Source organism: Prionailurus viverrinus, chromosome D2 (genome assembly GCF_022837055.1).
Source record: "Prionailurus viverrinus isolate Anna chromosome D2, UM_Priviv_1.0, whole genome shotgun sequence".
In the NCBI taxonomy this organism is placed as follows: Eukaryota; Metazoa; Chordata; class Mammalia; order Carnivora; family Felidae; genus Prionailurus; species Prionailurus viverrinus.
The window spans coordinates 54,278,192-54,304,176 of NC_062571.1; the positions used below are offsets into that span (position 1 = coordinate 54,278,192).

The 25,985-nt window shown below is 36.0% G+C and overlaps 1 protein-coding gene across 7 annotated transcripts in view; it reads right to left on the bottom strand.

The window, feature by feature from the left end:
• The window catches only part of LOC125147925 (protein FRA10AC1), a 43,580-nt gene extending 21,594 nt beyond the window's left edge, over positions 1-21,986 (bottom strand). For 6 of the 7 annotated variants that reach the window (XM_047825414.1, XM_047825411.1, XM_047825409.1 and 3 more), the window contains exons 1-11: positions 21,870-21,986; positions 21,619-21,682; positions 19,803-19,879; positions 18,375-18,470; positions 18,203-18,248; positions 15,753-15,829; positions 14,139-14,222; positions 13,461-13,545; positions 4,158-4,203; positions 1,554-1,667; positions 45-87 (exon numbers count right to left, since the gene is read on the bottom strand). In XM_047825414.1, the coding sequence (XP_047681370.1) occupies positions 45-87; positions 1,554-1,667; positions 4,158-4,203; positions 13,461-13,545; positions 14,139-14,222; positions 15,753-15,829; positions 18,203-18,248; positions 18,375-18,470; positions 19,803-19,879 (668 nt within the window). In that variant the 5' untranslated portion in view covers positions 21,619-21,682; positions 21,870-21,986. Of the gene's footprint in view, positions 1-44; positions 88-1,553; positions 1,668-4,157; positions 4,204-13,460; positions 13,546-14,138; positions 14,223-15,752; positions 15,830-18,202; positions 18,249-18,374; positions 18,471-19,802; positions 19,880-21,618; positions 21,683-21,790 lie in introns of all 7 variants that reach the window. The other variant, XM_047825410.1, reaches the window with a different exon arrangement.
• Positions 21,987-25,985: the final 3,999 nt, after the last annotated feature.

The following is a 25,985-nucleotide window of genomic DNA, read 5'->3' on the forward strand; positions in this document are numbered from 1 at the left end:
AGACTACTAAACAATAACAACAGCATTTCAAAAGATAATATTACCTGTGATGAAAATTTAATTTAAAGGAACATTCTTGGCATAATCCTAAAAAATAAAAATAAAAAAGTGACACCACTGAAAGGCTGAATTTGAATAACTGTAGTGCTACTCTACTTTTAATATCATACATTCTCATTCTTCCTTATATCCCTTTACTATAAGAGGGGAAACAAAACTCTGAAAAAAAAATCTGATTCCACTTCAAAAAATGCCTATGCACAGTAAAAATGGTATTAGAATGCTTGAGAAATTGAAAATATTCTAACATTGCTTTAAAAAACTGCTGTCAATTTATTCTAAAAGCAAACTCTGTTTCATACACAGCATTAATGTGTGTCTCACATCAAAAGTATCTAATAACAATAGTGTGGGTATAGTCACTTGGTCTGAAGTGCTCTAAGAGTTTTCAAATAGAAAAGAGCATTTCAAAAAGTTCCAGTTGTGGGCTCTTCTTTCGCCTTATACTTAATTTCAGTTCACACCAGCTGAATTGTCCCCATGAGTACTTCCAGGAGGGACTTCTGCACTGGTGAGCATTAAGTAGCACATGAGGAAATTCTTGACTTCTATATGGAGTGGGTAGAAAACTGCCAGGAGTTTACTTAGGTAAGGTAATTAACATGACAGGAGAAGAAGCTGACACAGAAGAGTAGCTTAGTGAGAAAGAAAAGAAAAGAAAAGAAAAGAAAAGAAGAAAGAAAAAGGGAGAAAGAAAGAAAGAAAGAAAGAAAGAGAAAGAAAGAAAGAAAGAGAAAGAAAGAAAGAATGAAAGATTCTAAAACATGCATATTACAAGAGGTTGCTGTATTCTGGGGTATAACCTCAAGATTTTAAGACTGATGTCACAAACAGTTATGCCCACCTAAATCTTTTTCCTTATTGACACAAAGAGAGTGTATTTATTGTCCACACCATAACAATATGGCTACTAGGTAACATGAGATTTTATGCTGACTTTTCTGATACTCTGCATCTCATTGTGCACTGGTGACATACTCATGTTAATGGGAAGAGGTCTTAACTTTACAAATTATCGGTTTACATCTGTCATTAGAACTGTTTCACCCAGGGGCGCCTGGGTGGCTCAGTCGGTTAAGCGTCTGACTTCGGCTCAGGTCATGATCTCGAGGTCTGTGAGTTTGAGCCCCATGTCGGGCTCTGTGCTGACAGCTCAGAGCCTGGAGCCTGTTTCAGATTCTGTGTCTCCCTCTCTCTCTGCCCCTCCCCTATTCATGCTCTGTCTCTGTCTCAAAAATAAATAAATGTTTAAAAAAAAACTTAAAAAAAAAAAAGAACCGTTTCACCCAAATGTCACCATAATGGTGACCACATAAAAATTTTAGCCTCAAAAGTTATCTATCACTTTGGGAAGCTCTCAGAAAAAAGAGCACTTCCAGAAAGACACATTAAAATTTTTTAATTAAACCTTAAATTAGCCTATATATTTTTAAATCTAAGCAATTAGATAAACTTTGAAGAAAGCAATTATATAACACCTAAAATCAACTGACTTAATTTAACAAGTGCATTTCTCTTTTCACCATGTTCAATGTAACCAAAATTAACTTCCCAACTCTTCAAATCTTCTTTTTCTTCACAACATTTATTTCCACAGAAAAACTGGCCTGTGAAAAAGAAAGGAATATTAGCTACGATAGTTGGAAACAATTTTAATCTGGAATATTAATATCAATTTGGAATTACTCCTGAAATTTAACATACATATAATCTAGTTCTAGCAAGTCAGCATTAAAAAATAACTGAGTGTAATAACTATAGTATGCTCAACAAATGTGTAAATAAGTATTAAATCAAAGAGCTAAAGAAAGTATTTAAAAAAAATCAGTCACAGAATTCTTGCTCAACAGATAAACTGTTTAGATCAGAGTTTTACTAACTCCCAGTTAGGGAATCTTCTACTTTGGAAAATGGAAGTACTAAAAGAGTATACTCAATAATACCCTAAAAGAATAAATATATTTTCCATAATACATGTATTTATATGTTGGCGAATCCCTTTTAATATTTAATAATAATTTTTAACTTGATTAAAATTCTAACATTATGCCATCTATTTTAAATACCAGCATAAAATGGCATTTAAAGCAGGTTTTAGATGGTAGCACTCTGAGATGAAATGACTAAGTAGAATAATAATGTTCTATGTTTTAGAGTTACTTGACTCTAAAATCAACACATCAGGGGCGCCTGGGTGGCGCAGTCGGTTAAGCGTCCGACTTCAGCCAGGTCACGATCTCACGGTCCGGGAGTTCGAGCCCCGTGTCAGGCTCTGGGCTGATGACTCAGAGCCTGGAGCCTGTTTCCGATTCTGTGTCTCCCTCTCTCTCTGCCCCTCCCCCGTTCATGCTCTGTCTCTCTCTGTCCCAAAAATAAAAATAAACGTTGAAAAAAAAATAAAATCAACACATCATATCTGCTGTGTATGAAAACATTCTGCATAAAAGGACTGATACTGACAATCCAAGAGGAAAAAATGAAAGGAACTACCCAACTACTATTTCCTTTCACAGAATGAACCTTTTATTTGTACAGTAAAAAAGTAATTTATATCTCAATAATCTGCACCAACAGGAACAAATCTAAACTTTTCATTAAAAAGAAATTATCAAAATGGATTTTGAAAATTATCAGTCCAAAGAACCTGTAGCTTTTCTAAATTGGCATTTTTCACTCATTCCAAGTGAATACATTATGAAATATATGCATGTTTAGTAATGGCTCTATTGTTAAAATGGCAACCAAATTATAATTCTAAATCATAGCAATAGCTTTCTCTCACCAACCAATCCTTTTTCACCTATATTAGTTCAGAGAATGCCCTTTAATTTTTTAAAAGCAGCATTACTTACCATCACCTGAAAATTCCACTTAATAAAAGTACAAAATTTTAAAACTGTGAAACATTTCAAAATTTCTCATTGTTTAGGTAAAAACATGAACTAAAATGTAATACTAAGAAAAGTTAAAAATAGCTTTAAACTTATTCTTTTTCCTTCTCCTTTAGAGTATCTTCAGGGCTGATCCTTTATCTAAAGAAAAAAAAAGTCCTACTCTTTAATTTTGTTTTATTGCATATCCAGTTTTACACTTCACACAGACATCGAATTTATGGAAGATGGAAATGATCCACAGGGATGGCGTCAAAGTTTAATCATTCTAAAATGCAACCTTTATTTTTAAAGTTTTTAAGTTATTAGTTTAAAATGATTTCCTAAATGCTCCTATGCAGTTTTCAGAAGCATTAACAGTTTGAAATGCAATTATCAAAAAAGAGGTAACTTTACAGCATGAAATAGGATAAAGATATTAATTTTTCAGAGACTTATGAGTAGATTACAACAATGCATTAAAAAAGCATTTAATAACTGCCTCCCAAATGTTTGATCTTTTGCTGAAAGACTAAATATTTGGTCTCAATCTCAATGATATCCCAAAATAAGAACTAGCCTATCCAAAAATTCCATTAGGTTGAAAGTGATAGTTAATCTCTACTTTCAAAATGTGATTAGACTGAAATACAATAATACCAAATCATTCTTCCAAAAGTTAATAAAAAGAAAAACTCAAGTATTCATCCTTTACTAGTTTCCTTTAACTCTTTAAACGTTTTTGGGGTAACTGGGTGGCTCAGTTAAGTGTCCAACTCTTGATGTGAATTCAGGTCACGATCTCACGGTTCATGGGTTCGAGCCCCACATTGGACACGCACTAACAGTGTGGAGTCTGCTTGGCATTCTCTCTCTCTCTCTCTCTCTCTCTCTCTCTCTCTCTCTCCCTCCCCCCCCCCGCCTCTTTCCTGCTCAAGCACTCTATCTCTCAAAATAAATAAACTTTAAAAGTTTTGTAAAAAATAAACATTTTCTACTTATACTCTTATCAAATGTTCTAAAAGCAAAAATTCTAGAGGGAAAAATCTTTAAAGCATTATATTTTGACATTTGCTAATGTATCACAAATACATTGTCTGTAATTTTACTTTTATAGATAAGCATTTATTGTATAAATCAGGAATAATCTTACCAAATGACTTCAATTCAATAGTATAACAAAATAACCTCATCCTATTAAAAAGTAAAATTTCAAAAAGGAATTACCTTTTCCTGAAATTACTTCTTTTTCTACTCGCCACCTAAATCCAAACTAATGAGAAAAAAATTACATTTATGTTAGGATAAATTTAAACATTATTTAAATTGTATGTACATCTAAACACAGAGCCAGTAACTGAAATAATGATATTTACCAACATAAAAAGCAAATCTAATTCACCAGGAGGGGAAGATGGCAGGGGAATAGGAGGACCTTAGGCTCACCTTGTCCAATGAATACTACTAGATAACTATCAATTATCCTAAATACCCCAGAAATCAACCTGAAGGCTTAAAGAACCATGTAAAATATGACACTATATACCTAAAACATAGGGAGGAGTGAAAAATGGATTCAAACTTAAACCATGAACTTACTAGAGACCACAATATATAAAAGATGTTATACATAAAGCTAATGGTAACCACAAATGAAACTACCATTAAATATGCAAAGAATAAAGAGAAAGAAATCCAACTATCCCACTAAAGAAAAACAGCAAACCATTTATGAGAGAAAGATGAGAAAGGATCAGACAAAAGAAACAACCACAAAATGAGTAATAAAATAGCAATAAATACATATCTATCAATAATTACACTGAATGTAAATGAACTAAATACTCCAATCAAAAGACATAGGGTGACAGAATGAATAGAAAATCAAGACCCATCTATATGTTGCCTACAAGAGACTATTTTAGACCTAAAGACACATGCTTTGAGGATGTGAGAGGTGAGAGGATGCAGAAACATTTATCATGCAAATGATGTCAAAAGAAAGCCGGAGTAGCAATACTTATATCAGAAAAAACAGACTTTAAAACAAAGACTGTTGGGGCGCCTGGGTGGGGCTCAGTCAGTTGAGTGTCCGACTTCAGCTCAGGTCATGATCTCACAGCTCCTCAGTTCGAGCCCCACATCACGCTCTATGCTGACAGCTCGGAGCCTGGAGCCTGCTTTGGATTCTGTGTCTCCCTCTCTCTCTGCCCCTAACCCACTCTCATTCTGTCTCTGTCTCTCTCAAAAATAAACATTAAAAAAAAAAATTTTAAACAAAGACTGTAACAACAGACAAAGAAGGACACTATATATTAATAAAGAGGACAATCCAAGAAGAAGATATGACAACTGTAAATATTTATGCACCCAACATGAAAGCACTCAAATACATAAAACAGTTAATAACAAACATAAAGGAACTAATCAATAATAATACAGTAATAAGTAACAGTAGGGGACTTTAATACCCCACTTACATCAATGGACAGATCATCTAAACAGAAAATCAGTAAGGAAACAATGGCTTCAAATGACACATTGGAACAGATGGATTTAACAGATATATATTCAGATATATTCAGAACACTGCATCCTAAAATAGCAGAACATATTCTTTTCAAATGCATGTGGAACATTCTCCAGGATAGATCATGTATTACGCCACAAAACAAGCTTCAATAAATTCATGAAGATCAAAGTCATATACCATGTATCTTTTCTGACCATAATGCTATGAAACTAGATGTGAACCACCAGAAAAATTCTGGAAAGACCACAAATACATGGAGGTTAAATAACATGCTACTAAACAATGAATGAGCCAACCAGGAAATAAAAGAAGTAATGAAAAAAGTATATGGAAACAAATGAAATAAAAACACAACAGTTTAAAAACCCTTATAAAAAAACAAAATGGGGCACCTGGGTGGCTCAGTCAGCTAATTGTCCTACTCTTGGTTTCAGCTCAGATCATGATCTCACTGTTGGTGGGTTCGAGCCTGCTTGGGATTCTCTCTCTCCCCCTCTCTCTGCACCTCCCTTGCTTGCTTGCTCTTTCTCAAAATAAATAAATAAACATTTAAAAATAAAATAAATAAAACCTTTGTGATGCAGCAAAAGCGGTTCGAAGGGGGAAGATTATAGCAATACAGGCCTACTTCAAGAAGCAAGAAAAATCTCAAATAAATAACCTAACCTTGTACCTAAAGGAGCTAGAAAAATAACAAATAAAACATAAAACTAGCAGAAGAAGGAAATAATAGGATTAGAGCAGAAATGATATAGAAACTAAAAAAAATAATAGAACAGATCAATGAAACCAGGAGCAGGTTCTTGGGGAAAAAAATCAATAAAATTAATAAATCTCCAGCCAAACTGAGAGAGAGGACCCAAATCAATAAAATCACAAATGAGAGAAGAGAAATAACAACCAACACCACAGAAATACAAATAATGATGAAAAACTATATGTCAACAAACTAGGCAACCTAGAAAAAATGAATAAATTCCCAGAAACATATAAACTACCAAAACTGAAGCTGAAGGAAATAGAAAATTTGAACAGACTGATAACCAGCAAAGAAATTGATTCAGTAATCAAAAAAACTCCAAACAAACAGAAGTCCAGGACCAGATGGCTTCACAGGCGAATTTTACCAAACATTTAAAGAAGAGTTAATACCTACTCTTCTCAAACTATTGCATAGAATACAAAAAGGAAAACTTTCAAATTCACCCTATAAGGTCAGCATTACCCTGATACCAAAACCAGATAAAGACACCACCAAAAAAAGAAAACTACAGGCCAACATCTCTCATGAACACTGATGCAAAAATACTCAACAAAAATACTACCAAAACAAATCCAACAATACATTTTAAAAAATCATTCACTACAATCAAGTGGGATTTATTCCTGGGTGCCAATAGTGGTTCAATATTTGCAAATCAAACAACATGATGTATCACATCAATAAGAGAAAGGATAAGAACTATATGATCATTTCAATAGATGCAGAAAAAGCATTTAACAAAGTATAACATCCATTCATGATAAAAAACCCTCAAAAATAGTAGGTTTAGAGGGAACATATCTCAACACAGTAAGGGCCATATATGAAAAACCCAAAGCTAACATCATTCTCAGTGGGGAAAAACTGAGAGCCTTTCCCCTAACTAAGGTTAGGAATAAGACAAGAGTGTTCACTCTCACTACTTTTATTCAACATAGTACCGCAGACAACAGAAAGAAATAAAAGGCACCCAAATCAGTAAGAAAAAAATTAAAACTTTCACTATTTACAGATGACACGATACTACATATAGAAAACTGAAAGACTCCACCAAAGAACTGCCAGAACTGATAAACAAATTCAGTAAAGTTGCAGAGTACAAAATCAACGTACAGAAATCTGTTGTATTTCTGTACACCAATAATGAAGCAGTAGAAAGAGAAATTAAGAAACTATCTTACTTATAATTGCACCAAAAATAATAAGATACCTAGGAACAAACCTAACCAAATAGACACAGGTGAAAGACCTGTACTCCATAATCCATAAAACACTGATGAAAGAAACTGAAGAGGACACAAAGAAGTGTAAAGACATCCCACACTCACGGACTGGAAGAACAAATATTGTCAAAATGTCTGTACTACCCAAAGCAATCTACACACTGAATGCAATCTCTATCAAAATACCAACATTTTTCACAGAACTAGAACAAATAACACTAAAATTTGTATGGAACCACAAAGACCATGAGTAGCCAAAGCAATCTTGAAAAAGAAAAGCAAACCTGGAGGCATCACAACTCTGGACTTCAAGTTACATTACAAAGCTGTAGTAGTCAAAACATTATGGTACTGGCACAAAAACAGACACATAGATCAATGGAACAGAATAGAAAATCCAGAAATAACCCCACAATTGTAAGGTCAATTAATCTCTGACAAAGTGGGAAAGAATACCCAATGGGAAAAAGTCAATCTCTTCAACAAATGAATGGTACTGGGAAAACTGGACAGCAACAAGCAAAAGAATTAAACTGGACTACTTCCTATACCATACACAAGAATAAATTCAAAATGGATTAAAGACCTAAATGTGAGACCTGAAACCATACAAATCCTAGAAAACAGCAATGGGAATAATTTCTCTGGCATTGGCTATAACAACTTCTTCTTGATAGGTCCCTTGAGGCAAAAGAAACAAAAGCAAAAAACTATTGGAAGTACATCAGAATAAAAAGTTTCTCCACAGTGAAGGAAACAATCAACAAAACTAAAAGGCAATCTATGGAATGGGAAAGATATCTGCAAATGACAGATCTAATAAAGGGTTAGTCCAAAAAACAAAGAACTTATACAACTCCACACTCCAAAAACAAATAATTCAATTAAAAATGGGCAAAAGACATGAACAGATATTTTTCCAAAGAAGACATACAGATGGCCAACAGACATATGAAAAGATGCTCATCATCACTTATCATCAGGGAAATGCAAATCAAAACTACAATGAGATATTACCTCACACTTATCAATATAGCTAAAATAAAAAACCATAAGAAACAACAAGGGTTGGCAAGGATGTAGAGAAAAAGGAACCCTCCTGCACTGTTGGTGGGAATGCAAACTGGTGCAGCCACTCTGAAAAACAGTATGGAGGTTCCTCAGAAAGTTAAAGATAGAACAGCCTTAAGATCCAGCAATAACACTACTTGGTATTTACCCAAAGATACAAAAACACTAATTCAAAGGGATACATGCACCCCTATGCAGCACTATTTACAACAGCCAAAATATGGAAGCAGCTCAAGTGTCCATAGATTGATGAATGGATAAAGAAGATGTGTTATATAAAAATACACACACACACACACACACTAGAATATTATTCATCCATAAAAAAGAATGGAGTCTTGCCATTTGCAATGACATGGATGGAGCTAGAGACTACTATGCTAAGTGAAATAAGTCAGTCAGAGAAAGACAAATACCATATGATTTCACTCATGTGGAATTTAAGAAACAAAACAGATAAAGGGAAGAGAGAAAGAGTGAGAGAAAGTGAGAAAGAGAGAGAAACCAAGAGACTCTTAACTATAGAGAACTGATGGTTACCAGCAGGGAGGTGGGGGTGGGTAGATGAAACATATGATGGGGAGTGCACTTGTGATGAGCAACAAGTGATTAAAATAAAGAGTTAAAAAAAAGCAAACTTAATTTTAAACATGATAGCTTTTTTTTCTCCATATAGGATTCCAGTTATTTAAAGATATATTTGAACAATGCTAAGGAACAATCTTTACTTAAAAAAAATTTTTTTTTAATGTTTTTATTTGTTTTTGAAGGAGAGAAAGCATGAGCTGGGGAGGAGCAAAGAGACAGGGAGACACAGAATTTGAAGCAGGCTCCAGGCTCTAACCTGTCAGCACAGAGCCCGATGCGGGGCTCGAACTCAGACTGCAAGATCATGACCCAAGCCGAAGTGGGATGCTTAACCAACTAAGCCATCCAGGTGCCCCTTGAACAATCTTTACTTTTAAACTACTTATTAAAAGGTACAGGTGCTAGGCCACAAGATGCCTCCTTTAATAAAAAATATATATATTATTTCATGACATTGACAGAAAAAAAAGAGATTATAGTACAGTAAAGAAACAATATACTATAGTGCAAAAGAGTTGAATTATCCAGGTTTTAGGTCTTAGCCCCACCGCTTAACAGGTTATAACTGGACAAGGTATTAAATATTCTTGTACCTCAGTTTCCTCATACGTAATGCAGAGAGAACACAGTTCTTTCTTCTTTGGTTTAAGAGGTTTAAATAGGAATAGTACACATAAAGTACTTAGAATAGTACCTGGTACATACTACCCCAAGGGTTAGCAACTATGGCTCACAGGCCTGCTGCCTGTTTTACATATAAAGTTTTATTAGAACACAACCACAACCATTCATTCATGAATGGCTCTTTCCTCACTGCAATGGCAAAGTAATGAACAAGAAAGAGAAATGGGACCCTGTGGACCCTAAAGTGGAAAGGTATTAAACTTCCCTCCAGATTCCTAAATATACCTTTGTATTTTAGCTAAAAAATGTTTTTTCTCCACTGCCTTTTTAAGATCTTTCATATTCACATGTTAATTTCCTGAAATTATAGTAAATTATTTAGTTTTCTATTCAGTTTACTGTAATGGTTAAAAGCTCAGCTCTAGAATCATACAGACCCAATGTAAGCTCTACCATTCACTAACTAGCTCTGTGACCTTGGAAAGTTCCTTAACTTCTCAGTCTATTTCCTTTGTATGAATAAAAACCCCAATATTATAGGTTGTTGTATTAAGATAATTCAGATGAAGTGTTCAATGCCTGTTTAACTTTGCCTATTTTTTTTAATCTCCTATTACTTGAATCAGGCAATTTTGTATTTTAAATGCAAATGAGGGCTCAAAATATTTGAAAATATTCTCATTAAAATCCCCCCCCCCAAAAAAAAAATCTCTCCAGTCTAGGAAAAAAATGAAGCATTCAAAATAAGTTTAATTCTACTTTTAAGTCCATACATGTATGTGAGGATTGCTTGTCATAAAACATATATGTTAGGATGTCCACTGAAGCACAGTCAAATGAAAATAAGTTTCCCAACTTTTTCTTCCATTCATTAATCTATTCAATAATTATTTTTAAAAAAAAATTTTTTTTACATTTATTTATTTTTGAGAGACAGAGAAAGACAGAGCACAAGTGGGGGAGGGGCAGAGAGAGAAGGAGACACACAATCCGAAGCAGGCTCCATGCTCTGAGCTGACAGCATAGAGCCTGACATGGGGCTCGAACTTACAAACCGTGAGATCATGACCTGAGCTGAAGTTGGACGCTTAACCGACTGAGCCACCCAGGTGTCCCAATCTATTCAATAATTATTAAGCAACTACTTACTGGGCCTGGAACTCTGCTGAAGATATAAAATGATTATTAAAATGTCTGTCAGGGGTGCCTGGGTGGCTCGGTCGGTTCAGTGTCCGACTTCGGCTCAGGTCATGACCTCACGGTTTGTAAGTTCAAGCCCCTCATTGGGCTCTGTGCTGATGGCTCAGAGCCTGGAGCCTGCTTCGGACTCTTTGTCTCCCTCTCTCTTTGCCCCTCCCCAACTCACACTCTGTCTCTGCCTCAAAAGTAAACAAACATTTAAAAAAAAATTTTTTTTTTTTTTTAATTCTTCAACGTTTATTTATTTTTGGGACAGAGAGAGACAGAGCATGAACGGGGGAGGGGCAGAGAGAGAGGGAGACACAGAATCGTAAACAGGCTCCAGGCTCCGAGCCATCAGCCCAGAGCCCGACGCGGGGCTCGAACTCACGGACCGCGAGATCGTGACCTGGCTGAAGTCGGATGCTTAACCGACTGCGCCACCCAGGCGCCCCTAAAAAAATTTTTTTAAAAACACTGTCTGTCATCAGGAAGGTTACAATCTTATAGGGGGATAAAAAATGTAACAAATACAGTATGTCCTACTAGTTAGTTAGTTACTAAGGATTTGGTGCTGAGCCACTGCCTCTTACTCTACCTACTAGCACAAGGGATCACACATGCAAGTAATAAGACAGACAGATCCTAACTTCCTGAAAACACAAAGTCTGTGACCATCCACTTGGATTCCTATGTAGGAGAAAAATAAACTTATATCTCATTTAAGCCAGTGTTATGTAGGAGTGCTTCAGTCCTTCCAGCTGAATCTAATCCTGATGCAATGATCCAACCAAATTCTCAATGATGAAAGGGAAGAAGTAATAAGGAAGGGAATAGGTGTGTGGGACAAAAGCTGGAGTTCACTAAAATGCCCCATCTATTATATATATTAGGCACTGAGCTAGGAGCTGATTTTTTAAAAATCAATAAAACACTGTCTTTGTATAAATAAAACTATGAGAAAATGCATCCTAGTAAGGAAATCAAAGGCACTACTCTTTTAACATTTTCCAGAACCTCAAATGTGGTATGCCAAAAAAAGTCATCTTTCCTCCTAGAAAAGATCCCCCTGTGTATGGGGTGAGGGGTATATGGGAAATCTCTGTACCTTCCCCCTTTATTTTGCTGTAAACTTAAAACTGCCCCTAAAAAATGAAGTCTTTAAAAAAAAAACAACACATCTGTCTCCCTCCAGATTTCCTATTTCTGATTTCTTACTTGGATTTACCCTCATATCTAACTACTCATCATGTTCTAATAGAAAAATATAATTTATTTCAAGATTATCCTCTTTCAAGCATGGTTTCTAGTAATATACTGTGTTTTTTAAATGGAGAATACAAATATTTAACATTGATTTATGTACACTTTCTCCCCTCAATTATTACTATAGGTTTTTTTGAAGGGCAGTCACATTTTAATCCACAACACCTTGCCCAGTCCTTAATAAATACTGAAAAACAATCAACAGATGAGTCAGCATTGAAAAAGCTGCTTTATTATGTGCTTTTAGAAAGATTTATATTTCATACTCAACTTGCAGTTGAGTAACTCCAATTGCTGTGATGCCTTTTGGATTTAATGTGATCAATAACTAGTACAGACAGGAGAGCTAGTTCCTAAGAAACTGGGGAAATCTTTGGGATATATGACATGCATGGGTTTGTAAACAGGGTTTGTAAAAAAAACCAAGGGTTTGTAAAAACAGATACTATTACCTATAAGAATACTGTGAAGCAACTCACATATTAAAGCCACTACTGAAAAAAAAATTAAACCAATCATGATTCTGAGATTTAATTATTTAAATGAAAAACAAATTCATATAATAAATAAATCTAAAACAACTTTTTAAATAGATTATCTTTCTTAATACAAATGCACACTAGCCAAAACATACAGATTTATGCAACATTCCCTCCCCCCCACCCCCCACCAACCCATTTCAAACTGACATCATCTGTTCCTGGGTCACCTTCTCTAGTTACAAATGTGAAATTTGAGATAGGAATAAAAATCACTTTAATATCAACTAGAGTAAGATGCAGTGAGAACAGAAATCTGCCATTACTAATTAGCACTGGTAAGATTTAATTCTACTAGAATAGACATTTATATAAAAGAAGATGTGCATCTGCCTCTTTACAGATGGTAATTTATTTGAAAAAAAAAAAGTCTATCAATTTCAAACATCATCTGTGAGACAAGACATCATTCTGCAGTGTCAAATCATTCATTATAATCAGTAGAGGCTCTAGGCCAGAGTCAGGATGAAACAGGATCCAGTAGCCACTTGTGTTTAATCTTAGACTATTCATGCCTCAGTTCACAAAGCTTGACTAAGAGACCCTTGACTAAGAGACCCTTTGTAAATTTCATAGCTGTAGTGGTTAAACGGTCCAAATGACTCTTCATAGATGCAGGACTAATTCAACCTAGACTTGAATTAGCACCTTTAAAAGAATAATGTGGGGCATGATAATAATACTACTAATAATAATAATACTGTACTTAAATAAGAACCTTCTATAAATACTTGGAAGGCATACCTTATTTTCTTTGTATCTACTGAGATCTGCTATGCAGTATTCCTTGAATAATTTATCATAGTATTTCTTTGCAAGTTTCTTCTCCCTAGATCCATAAAAAATATATAAATCTTTTGCATTTAGAAATTCAACCACAGTTTACTACTTGGAAGCAATGTCAATAAATAACACATATGATATAAATATTAATGTTTTAAAAGAGGCCTATTCCTTACATGTGCATAGAATACCTGAATATTAACTATTTATAGTGGCTCTCTCAGGGAGGGTAACTGCAAGGCTGCCAGTCAGAGAAGGGGAGCCTTACTCCTCACTTTTTGTCTTTTGTTATGTTTGCATTTCAGGTATTACTTTCAGGTATTACTTTTTCCCAAGATATTTTAAAAATTTAAAAAGAAGCACATTATGGAACAACAAACGATACACTAAAAATGTAATAAACTATATTTTCAAGACAAAGTCAAGCAATAACAAGTCAGTAAAAACTGCTAAAAATTACCAAAAGAACCAAACCAAACTTAATACTACTCCAAGGCATGTTTTTATGTCTTCCACTCAGAACTCCTCCACGCAGGGGCTGAATGACCTGGACAGGTGACAGGGTAAGAAAACAGGAAGCAAGCAGGAGAGACAGGACTAAAGCAGTTTATGTATTATGTGTTGGATGGCAAAAATTACCAATTCATGTCCATTTCATCCTCCTCATTCCATAGGAATCTATGATTTTCTCGTATAACATCCATGTCTGTCTTGTCATTTTCCCTGGAAAATAAAACTATTTCAATTTAATATAAACACAAAATTTGTCAAATTTAGGAGATTAAACAGTTCTGTGAGATTTTTTAACAGCTGAGTATAAATACATGAAGATAAAGATAGTTTTATGTGTGAATATGTATATATGTTCATAAACTTATAAAAATGATTTCAGTTTTTTCAAAAGACACTGATAAAGAGGGCTGCTACACAAACAAGTTAAATGAATAAGGCATTTATCCGTCTTGAGTACTGGTTTCAATTATACAAATGGTGCTAAATTACCAAAGATAGTTTGAGAAATCTAAATAAACACTAAGTGGATAAGGAAAAATGAGTGAAAGTAAGTTTTAGAATCTAAAACGTCAGTAACACCATGCCACAGAGATCAAATTTAAAAAATGGAAGAGTCTTCCATACCTCATTTTACTACACCTTCCTAGAAAGACTGAGTAATGGCAGAACAGAAGAGAGGGGATGATATTTTTAAGATGCTAACAGTTTGGGGGTATCTGGGTGGCTCAGTCAGTTAAGCATTCAATTCTTGATTTTGGCTCAGATCATGATCTCACGGTTCGTGAGACTGAGCCCTGTGTCAGGCTTTGTGCTGACAGTGCAGAGCCTGCTTGGCTTTCTTTCTCTCCTTTCTCTTTCTGCTCCTCCCCCACTCTCTCTTTCAAAATAAATAAATAAATAAACTTAAAAAAAAAGGTGTTAACAGTTTGGAGGTAGAACAAGGGATTGTTGGGGAATACAGACTAAAGTGAGAGGGGAGATAAATTTGAGGTAGATGAGATAATACAAAGTTTTTTAGGGCTTTATCAAACTCAGAAAATTATTAAGTCAGAGAAAAAAAACACACACCATGAAGAGGCTCTGATAGAAGAGCCTCAACTACAGGGAGGAGTTGCTTTTTGTTTTTGTTTCTTTTCCTGTTTGCACTACCTTTTAAAAAGCAATCCCAAACACTGAGGTCTAAAAAGTTAATGATCTCAAAAATCCTTACCAAAAAAAAAAAAATTACTGCATAATCAGGCATCGGAGTATTCCTCACATATCCTGTTACTGCTTGAGGTAGATCTGGCTCCACAGGCTACCTGAGGCCTGTTGCCAGATAATGGGCTTCATGATGAGCTACTTAGCCAAAAGTTATGGATAGCCTCTCCATTTCAGGATATGATAAGGAAACTGGAATGGAGAGCAGGAGAGAATGACAGAATCAGAAGACACAGTAGCTGTGGGTCTTTTTTTTTTTAATTTTTTTTTTTCAACGTTTATTTTATTTTTAGGACAGAGAGAGACAGAGCATGAACGGGGGAGGGGCAGAGAGAGAGGGAGACACAGAATCGGAAGCAGGCTCCAGGCTCTGAGCCATCAGCCCAGAGCCCAACGCGGGGCTCGAACTCACGGACTGCGAGATCGTGACCTGGCTGAAGTCAGATGCTTAACCGACTGCGCCACCCAGGCGCCCCAGCTGTGGGCCTTTAAAGACATCCATATCTTCCTCCCATTCTATGTAAACTTCATGACACTTACCCCAATCGCCTGAAGTCTTCTTTTTTGCCACCATAGTACAAAATGTAGTCATTTACAAACTTTGTATGCCTTTGATACTGAAATGCAAAAAATTAAGGATTTTATTTGTTCAGGAGTTGTTCTGTGTCCATGACATACTAGTAAGTAGAGACAAACATTATGAATCTACTTAGTTTTTTAAATATGTAAATACATACTATATATGTTTATGAATTAAAAATATCTGAAAGGGTAAATATTAAACTGTTAAGAGTCAACACTGTAGCGTAGAAGGACTTTCACTTTCTACTGAATACTGTTTATATTGTTTTGAACATTTTTCAAGCATATACTACTCGTGATAAAATATTATCTCCAACCGGGAAGAAGGAAAACTTCTTGTTCCTATTGCTGAAATACATACAGCCTCACATCAATATTTATTTTAACATAATACTATGAAAAATAAATTATAGTGTCCAAAATTAAAGATATGGAAGACAATTTAACTCTTATCACTATAAGATCTAGTTATTCCAGTAATGACAAAGCCTCTAAAATAGAAGATACAACTTTTGTAATATTAAATCCTAACATTAAGCTTTCAAAAACAATGTTATTTTTTTATATTTCTTTTAATATTTAAAGAATTCAGTCATGTTTATTTTTAACACAATACAACAAGATATATGACCGTTTTACTTGTTTTAAAAAGCTCAAAGGTATTTTCTCCAGAGCTGAATATGCAAATAAAATTAACCTCATCCATAATACTGTCTGACTACATCCTATTATATCAAAGATAAATAATGACCTAATTCATTACAATGTGTTCTGATAGAATACTGAATCAGAATATGATACTGGCAATAAAGCAGTTAACCTTCCAGAAAAGAAAAAAGAGAAAATCCAGACATCCAGAGATTTGGGTTTTCCAGCTTTTGGTCTATTTCAAATTTTTTCTATAAATGGTCTCTTTGTCACCTGTAAACGTGTCTTTGTCACAACTGTTTGGCTCTGCCATTTTAGCATGAAAATACGCACAGATAACACCTCAATGAAAGAACACAGGTATGTGCCAATAAAACTTTATTTATAAAAACAGGTGCTGAGTGGGACTTTGCTTCTAGGAAGATGGAGCAAAGTTGTACTTTTCCCTATTTTTCTCATTAAGAACAACTAAAAGCCTTGGAAATTATATCTAAAAAAAATATAAAAAGACTCTAAAAGTGAGGAGGAGAATCCATTAATAGCTAGGGAGTTCAAGACCCATGGTTTGACACGGCGGTAAGTTCCCCAGGTTTTCTTTTTGCCTCATGAACTCAGAATTGGAAGTGAAGAAGCTGGCAACCTGGAAATGTCAACAAGCACAGACAAGGAAAGTCCCAACAAAAGCCTGTTCTCTCTGAATAACCAAGAGAGAGGAAGCCTAACAAGACAGATAACTTTAGACAACGCTTACTCTACTCCAGACAAAAATTCTAGAAATAACTGTGGCCCCACCTCCACCAATGCCAGAAAAGGGACCTACATTTTCACTCTTACCATGCTGTAACTAGATGCCCCAATACCCCCAAAAGAGTGGTGTCACCGAAGGCACAATAGATGCCAAAATGTTAAAGGAACAAGTGGCAGATGAGAATAAATCCATGGGAAAGCTGAGATATTGGATTAGAAGATAAGAGGAATAAATAAATCGGTGATAAGAGGATTTCTATAACTTATAGAAAAGGATTAGGAATGATAAAGTGAAAGAGACGTCAATAGATAGGGGATGTATCTAATTGCCATGGTCTCCTCTTAATCCTGCCCATAGTAATAAACATCCAGAAATACTTCAGGTCTTGCTTGACCTCTCTTTCATTCTCCCAATATTCCAAACAGTAGTATGGATGGTTAGTGGTAGCAGTTAGTGTAATAAGCCACAGTCTTACCAAAAAGTTGAGGTGAGACATGACTATAATAGGGAAGCAAGAAAGAGCTTAAAGACAGCCAAGTCATGCCTAAGAGTTGAAGCAACTACAAGAGTTGAACCTAAGAGTTGAAGCCTGAGGACAGTCCACAGACAGATCTACCTTCAGACACCTAAAGAACTTCCATAGCCAAGAACCAGGTAGTAAGAGAATAAGAGTTAAAATGAGATTAAAGGTAAGAACAGTATTAAAATGAGAAATTTTGAGAGCCAGACAAAAACAGATTGGAAAAATATTTGCAAGTTCATGGACCATTTTATAAACTTATTTCTAGATCATTACTAATACGTTTTATTATTTTTGTCTCTAAATCTTTCTTATGTATCAATAAAAGAGAACTGTACTCAAAAGTATAAATGACAAGATTGCACATCAATAAACATTTACCTTTAAAAACATAATATAGGTCTATCTGACTTCACAAGATTTTATGAAATAGAAAAGTAGATTTAAAAATATTCTATTTGTTATAAAAATCTAGAAGTATAAAAAGGATACAGCATCCATAGCTATCAGATGAAACCTTCTATTTTTTGCTTCTTCCCTGTTAAGACAAATTTTAAGCAAATTCAAATTTCTATATTCTAATTAATACAATTAAATCCCCCAAGTCCCTGAGTTTACAAAAACATCTTAAACCAAAAAAGGACATTTACACTGAAGTACACACCTATCCAGCAATTCTGCGGCAACTTGTTTATGGGCCACCTTTCCATGTTTTTCTTTCTGAAATGGCTTTTTGAGCAGTAAATCATCTTCAACTGTCCTGGTTTATGAAGAAGAAAAATTATTAAAAGAGTTCATTTTTCTTAAAGGGTGTTTCTTGTTTCTTTTTATTTTCCTAATTGGAACATGTTTTAAAATTTCAAGTCTAAACTTAAAAATGACTCACTGATCTTTAATGAGACATTTTAGGTCTCCTTAAATCACTTAATTAATATCTTAACTTTATTTAATACTTAGAAAATGGAGAAGGTGAAACAAACAAATGCATGGGTTCTGATGTTAGACCACCTACATTCGTGGATCCAAATTTGGGCTCTGTCATTCACTATCTTTTTTTTTTTCACCATCTTAATCTTAAATGAGATTAAGCTACTTAATCTCTTTGCGCCACAATTTTCCTGTTTGTAGAGATACTGATGCTTTTGGTAACCAATAATATAAAAAAGAATAAGGGTTGATTATAAATGATATAATAGACTATAGATGATCAGCCCTAGTTATAAAGATAGATATAACTGAAGAGTACAGACTATTCAGCTAGATTTGCTCAAGTTCTATTCTTACAAAGTAATACTTTTAACTGAAAAATCTTAAAAACATAAAGAACCATACAACATAATTTGTTATAATCATTTCTATTCTTTTGGTCACCCATGAATACTGAACCCAACAAAAATGTTCGGTTCCATTCAGTATGCCTTACATATTGCTCTCAGTGTGAAATAGTAAAACAACTTTTATAAGTTTGGTTAATATAGATCAGTCAATCACTTCTAAGTTAACAGTTGAAATCAATTTCTAACCACTGAAAGCTGAAAACAATGCACCTAAACACAGCAATATCACCAGATGCAGAGTCCTCATAAAGCATAGGCTTTATTTGCTGACAGTTCTTGTCCCTTCCAATTCAATAAAAACTTCCATGAGCTCCTTCCTTTAAACACTTAGTCTGCTCATTCACAAAACCATAAAACTGCACAGTCTCACCCTCCACATGAACTTCATTTTGAGGTCAAGTACTTGCAAAGGGACCTCCAACTAAGCCCGTACTTAGCTATGACATTCACAAGTAAAAAGACCTTAACGGTTGCATGAAAAATAGATGCAACAGAGAAATCTAAGTTTTGTTTGGTCTCCTTTTTCCCCCACCTCCACTTCCATAAATCTCTTCACAGCATAAACATCATTTTCTTATTTTTCACATAACTGTTCTCAAATTCTCGAGTCAATTCATTATAGTTTAATGAACAAAAATTCATTGAGTAGAGCATCGTTGTCTTCACATGTAAACATAATCCAGAAACTTTCAGTATTCTTTATACGTCATCTCAACCTCCAAAGGATCTGAAACAGAGATCAATAAATTACTTACCTTTTTTTCCTTTTGTTAGATTCACCACAGTGTTCATCATCACTAAAATCAGAGTCATAGCCCCCATGACCATGCATCTGTAAAGAAGTATAAAGTCAGTTACCTAGAACCTAAATTGCTCATAGTTCAGGAAACAGTTCAAAAATGAGTTATCTTTAAAAGCTGTAGTAACTGTAAAGGATCATGGTGGGTATATCACTGTTCACCAGCCAACTAAAATTTTCATTCACTTTGAATTAACAGACTTACCCTTCAGAAAATGAATCAATCAACATTTTCCACCTTAATTACTATTAAGCCAACCAGGGAAGCTACTCTTTGACCTCTTCACTGAAAACGAGGTTCTTTTTATAGAACCTGCCATGTGACTGCACACAAGATTCAGCGATGCTTCACCTTTGATTCAGTGTATTTATCACCAACTTTGTTCCAGACATTATGGTAGGTCCTTAACAAACACTGCTTCTAATTCCATAAATTAGAAACTATGATCTCCACTTTACAGATGAAGAAATCAAAGACAAAGTTAAGTAAATCAGTCACAGAGCAAATAAGTGGCTAAGCTGATCTACTTGACTCTTAAGCCCACGATTTCAACTACTCCAATTTGCCTTTACGGAATATGCTACCACTGATTATTATATTCCATTAGACTTACTCTATTTGTGAAGAGTACACTATCAATTCATTAAAACTTGCCTTTTTACAACATACGTTGAGATTTCCTAGTTTCTTAAAGTAAACAACCTTGCCCTTTGGTCTAGTAAACTTTATTTTGTTCCAATTCATTTTTTAACTGAAATTCTTAGAAATCCAGGAAGATCTCAATTGTCACTCAGTTGTACTTGAAGAAGCCTCTGGTTTCAGCATTACATTGAATTTGGAACACACATTAATGGGGAATCAGTGGATTATTTGACTTTTGAGGTCACACTCAACTCATATGGCTACAAGGAATTAGTCCAGGTCAAATGATATATCGAAATTTTTAAACTTTAATACTCACTATTACAAGTGCAGCAGGACAAAAAGGAAAGAACTCCCTAAACTTTACTGCCCTGGACCTAAGACAAGACACCTTTCTAGTCCTGGCTACCTTGAATAAATTACTTTATCTCTTTGGGCTTCATCTGCTAAATAAGGTGTCTACATCATGTAAACCTTAAATCTTACATATTTGTGAATTTTTATGATTCCATTTTCAAACTTAGGTGTGTGGGTGAAAACCTCTCTTCTCTGTCCCACAAAATTCTAAAGAGGAAGGTGCTAGCCAAGGTTGGAGGTAAAGGTTAGAAGGCCACAGTTCCAACTCTATCCTCCCTTAACATCTGTCATCACCTGGATCTCCCACCCTTTATCATGTCAACTCCTTGCTCCAGCTGTCTTACCACATCTCAGCAACTTCTCACCCTTTATGTCCTCATTTTCCAAACATCTTGATGAGGGTCAACCATTGTGTGGAGCTTAGAGATGTATTTCTGGCATCAACCTACCAGAGTGCAAATCCTGGCTCTGAACTTTTCATTTGTCTTTTGTTCTGCATGTTCCTTAACCTCTCTGAGCCTCAGTTCCCTCTTTCCCCCTTCTATGAAACAAGGCTAATAAGAGCGCCGGTCTCCTATCTCATAGGACTGTACGTTAAATGTGGTACAGCATATAAAGAGTTTTAGAACAGAGTCTAATGTCATCTTGACCCCACAGCCCGCGACACCACCTCCTACCGTTGCTCCCCCTCTCCCATTTTCCCTCCTCTGGCGGCTTCATCCATCCCATACTCATCTCAAATCAGTGGTTGCACTGAAAAGCTCTCACTCACTTCGGGTAACGAATCAAATGACAAGGGCCGAGAGAAATTCGAGACGGCAGACGCCGGGTGTTCTCTAGAACCAAAAAAACAACCAAAAGATAATCAACGAGTAGCATATGAGGAACAATTCTGGAAGTCCTTCTAGCCAGCCCCAAATACACTCAAGGCCCTTATCACACACCCCTTCGCTCCTCCCTGCTCTGCCAAGTACGCCCGCGGGAGTCGCTTCCCCTCTCCCGGTGGCTGCAGCGACTACGCACCGCCTGAGCGAGCCGCTGCAGGGCCAGTCCGGTTCACCCCCGCCGCGCAGCCTCCCCGCAGCTAAGGCCGCCGCCGCCCGCTCCCCGCCTCTTTCTACGGGTCCCGATTGGGCGCCGCTTCCGGTCCGGCTCGGCCGCGTGTCACACTTAAATGACACCGTCCTCGGGCGCGCCGACCTCGTGCTACAGCCAGAACAGCCCCGGGAAACAAAGGCAGCGGAAACCAGGGCCGGGAGAGTAGGCAAAGGCTATCTACTTTCTACAGTCGGAACCGTTAGTTTTTTTCCTCGGCCTCCTTCCCCTCGCGAGCGCAGCTTTTAATGTCGTGTGGTACTGCTCGCACTACGCCCACGCCCGTTTGAAAATATTTTGTTTTAGAAAAAAATCCTGCCTGTATATCACCTGCCGTCCTCTTTCTAGTAACCTTAGTAACGCCTCCTCGGAGCATCCCCGCTGAAGCGTCTGTCTCCGATCTGCCTTTCCTCCTCCCTCCATAAAACAGTTCTCATAATTAAAACAAAAATAACTTTCCATCGTTTCACCACCCACACAATACATGCCATTCCAGTACTGGCGGCAGAGGAGCTCATGGAATATGGGAGCAAAGGAAGAACAGGGAATAGGGGAGATTTCACAGGGTCGCAGATTCTCCGCAACCACCTGGCACACGTGAAAAGGAATCTAAAATATTTCCTTTTCAAAAGAAGAAAAAGACAAAAACGTAGGCAGGAAAATTTAAATTATTTGAGTTCCACCAGGTTCTCCCTGTGTTTTACCTTTTCTACGTTATGATGCCCCATTCTGCTTTGCAGACCAGTTACTGGGTTCACGTCTTGTCTCCCTCCAGCTAACTGATTGATGCTTTTCATCTTTGCTTCCTCTCAGCACCCAACACAGTTCCTTGGAAATCACAAGCGCTAATTAAATATTTGTTGAATCGAACTGGCATGCCACTGACTTTTACAGCGGGCCCATTTTAGAGAAAACCTTGGCACTTAACATACATATCATTTTTACATCTTTTGCACTAAACAGAAGATAATGATATTCAAGGCCCCCTTCTATTCCTGAGAGTAAATTGTAGATCTTTTTTTACTCAATGCGGTGAATGTGATCTCAAAAATCTGTAAGTTAAATTACTGTAAATTCGATTATTTCAAAATACAATCAGATTATACCGCAATAAAAACATTTATTCAAAAAATGTAAAGCAATAGGTAGCCTCACAATTTAACATTATACTATATTGAGTTACTTTGTCAAGCAGTTCCTTTTTTAGTAAATATCTAAAATCTATATTTAGTTCTTTTATTATTAAAACCAAGCACACCTGTACCTTATATTCAATTTACTTTCTACCGATATTTGACATTTATTTTAATTTTTAATGTTTGTTCATTATGAGAGAGACAGAGAGAGAAAGAGAGAAAGAAAACAGGGGAGGGGCAAAAAGAGAGGGAGAGAGATCCCAAGCAGGCTTTGTGCTCTCAGCCCAGAGCCCCATGCAGGGCTCAAGCTAATGAACCTTGATATCATGACCTGAGCCAAAACCAAAAGTCAGAGGCTCAGCCGACTGAGCCACCCAGGTGCTTCCCCCCCCCCCCCACAGTATTTGACATTTAATAGCATTTTTCAACTATTCTTGGTATGTTTTTGTCCATTTTGTCTGTTGCTTCATTTTATTCTTAAAATAAGCCCCATTTTGCACCTGAGAAATAAAAGCACAGAACTTAAAGCCACAGACCTGGTGAAGGTCTAGAACTTGGAGTGCTTGTCTCTCTACAAGACTCAATTTTCTCTGTGTCTCTGTGTCTTTCTCTGTCAGTTTCTCTCTCTTTTTAACTCATTCATTGTGTGGGAAGTAGCTCCTGGTTCTAACATTTTAAGAATTTCAGATCTGTTGCTTCCAGACCATTCTGTCAAAGATTTGCATTTTTCCCTTTGAGGCAACAGCTATTGAAAGAGAAAAAATAGGAAATATATGTTAGGGATAGAACACATGATCTGAACTAAATACAATTTATACAGGATAGAAAACCTCCCTGAACAGAAAATCTCAAGTTTGCAATCACAGCTCAACAACTCTAAAAACACAAATATTTATTAACTGTTTGCTCTGGGCAGAGCACTATTCTAGTTACAGGGTTACAAATATGTAAAAGTCACTCCTTCCTCTCAAAGGTTGACTACTAATCAAGAAAGAATACATAGTGTAATGACAACAGTATATTCTATGGGGGCACCTGGCTGGCTCAGTCAGTAGAGCATGTAACTCTTGATCTCAGGGTTGTGACTTTGAGTCCCACATTGGGTGTAGAGATTACTTAACAAATAAAATCCTTAAAGAACAATATACTCTATCATATGCCAAGTACATAGTAAATGGCATAAACCTATGGTTCCTAATCTATAAAATGTGTTATTTCAATGAATGTGAACATTTAAATGTGCACCAGTGCCATGTAAGTCAAACAAAGCAACAAAATACTATGATAAGTATGTGGTGGAGTGAGGGAAGTTGGTGTCACGCCTCCCCGTTACCATCACCCTTCACTCTCAACATACATACTCTTATTGCCTACCCTCCCCGCTCTATGCTGCTCATAGTAAAGAGCCACATTTCAGAGTCAGCCAGATTTTCTTCCACTTACTAGCTGGGAGATCTTGGGCAAATTATTTAATCTCTGAGTCTTAATTTCTTCATCTACAAAATGGAGATTAAAATAGCAGCTATCTCCTAGGGGGTTAATGAGGTTTAAAATGAAATGAGGCAGCTACATGCTTAGCATCATGTCTAATTCACAATGAGTACATAATAAATGCTACCTGGGGAAACAATCAGATTACACGCATTCTTTCTTGAGAATAAGCTTAACATTTAACTGCTTCTTGAAGATAGCCCAGAAACAAACCCACACATACATAATCCCATGATTAATGGCATGGTTTTAAGTATGGACTCTTCAATAAGTAGTAATGAGTCAATCGAATAATATGGCAAAAAAAAATTAGTTTCAGAGAAAACAGGAAAACATCTTCATGATATTTCATATATTCCTTAGGGCAGAAAAAAATTTCCTAGACAGGACGCACAAGGGGCTAACCATTAAGGAAAAAATAAATAAATTAAAGACTTCTGTTTAGGGATGCCTGGCTGGCTCAGTCAGTGGAGTGAGCAACTCTTAATTTCAGGGTTGTGGGTTCGGGCTCCACATTGAGTATAGAGATTATTTAATAAATCTTTAAAACTAAATAAATAAATAGGGGCACCTGATTGGCTCAGTTGGTGAAGCGTCCGACTCTTGATATCAGCTCAGGTCATGATCTCCCTGTCCTGGGATTGAAACCCCATGTGGGGCTCTGTACTCAGCCCAGGGCCTGCTTGGGATTCTTTCTCCCTCTCTCTGCCCCTCCCCTGCACGCATACACGTGCTTTCTCTCTCTCAAAATACATAAACTTTAAATTAATTAATTAATTAATCAACCAATTAATAATAAATAAAACAAAGGTTTCTGTGCATTTAAAAGACGATTAAAAATGAAAAGTTGATTCATGGGGTGGGAAAAAATATTGCAGTATGCACAGTCAACAAATTATCAGGTTATATGGAGAACTTTAAAAATCGTTAAGTAAAAGCCAGAAAGCTAATAGAAAATTTAGCAAAAAGACTTGAACAATTAACAAAATCGGACACCCAAATGGCCAATGCATATCAAACAAAGTGCTCATCTTTACCAGTTATCAGAGAAATGGGAATTAAGAACAGAAGGTATACCATTACACATCCACCAGAATGGCTAAACAGAAAAGATAGATCTAGTGCTGATGAATATATCCTATGTCTCATATATTCCATTCCTCAGCGTATTTTCAACAGAAAAGTGTACGTATGTTCATTGAAAGACCTGAACTAGAAGACACTAGTTATAAATAACAGCGCTATTTATAAGGAAAAAACTGGAAGCAACCCAAATGTCCCTCAGCAATGGAACAGTTCAATAAGTTATAGTTTATTCCCACAATGGAAGACTATAGAACAATACAAGTGAATAAACTACAACTATACACAACAGCTTAGGTGGATCTCATAAATATAATGCTGAGCAGAAGAAACG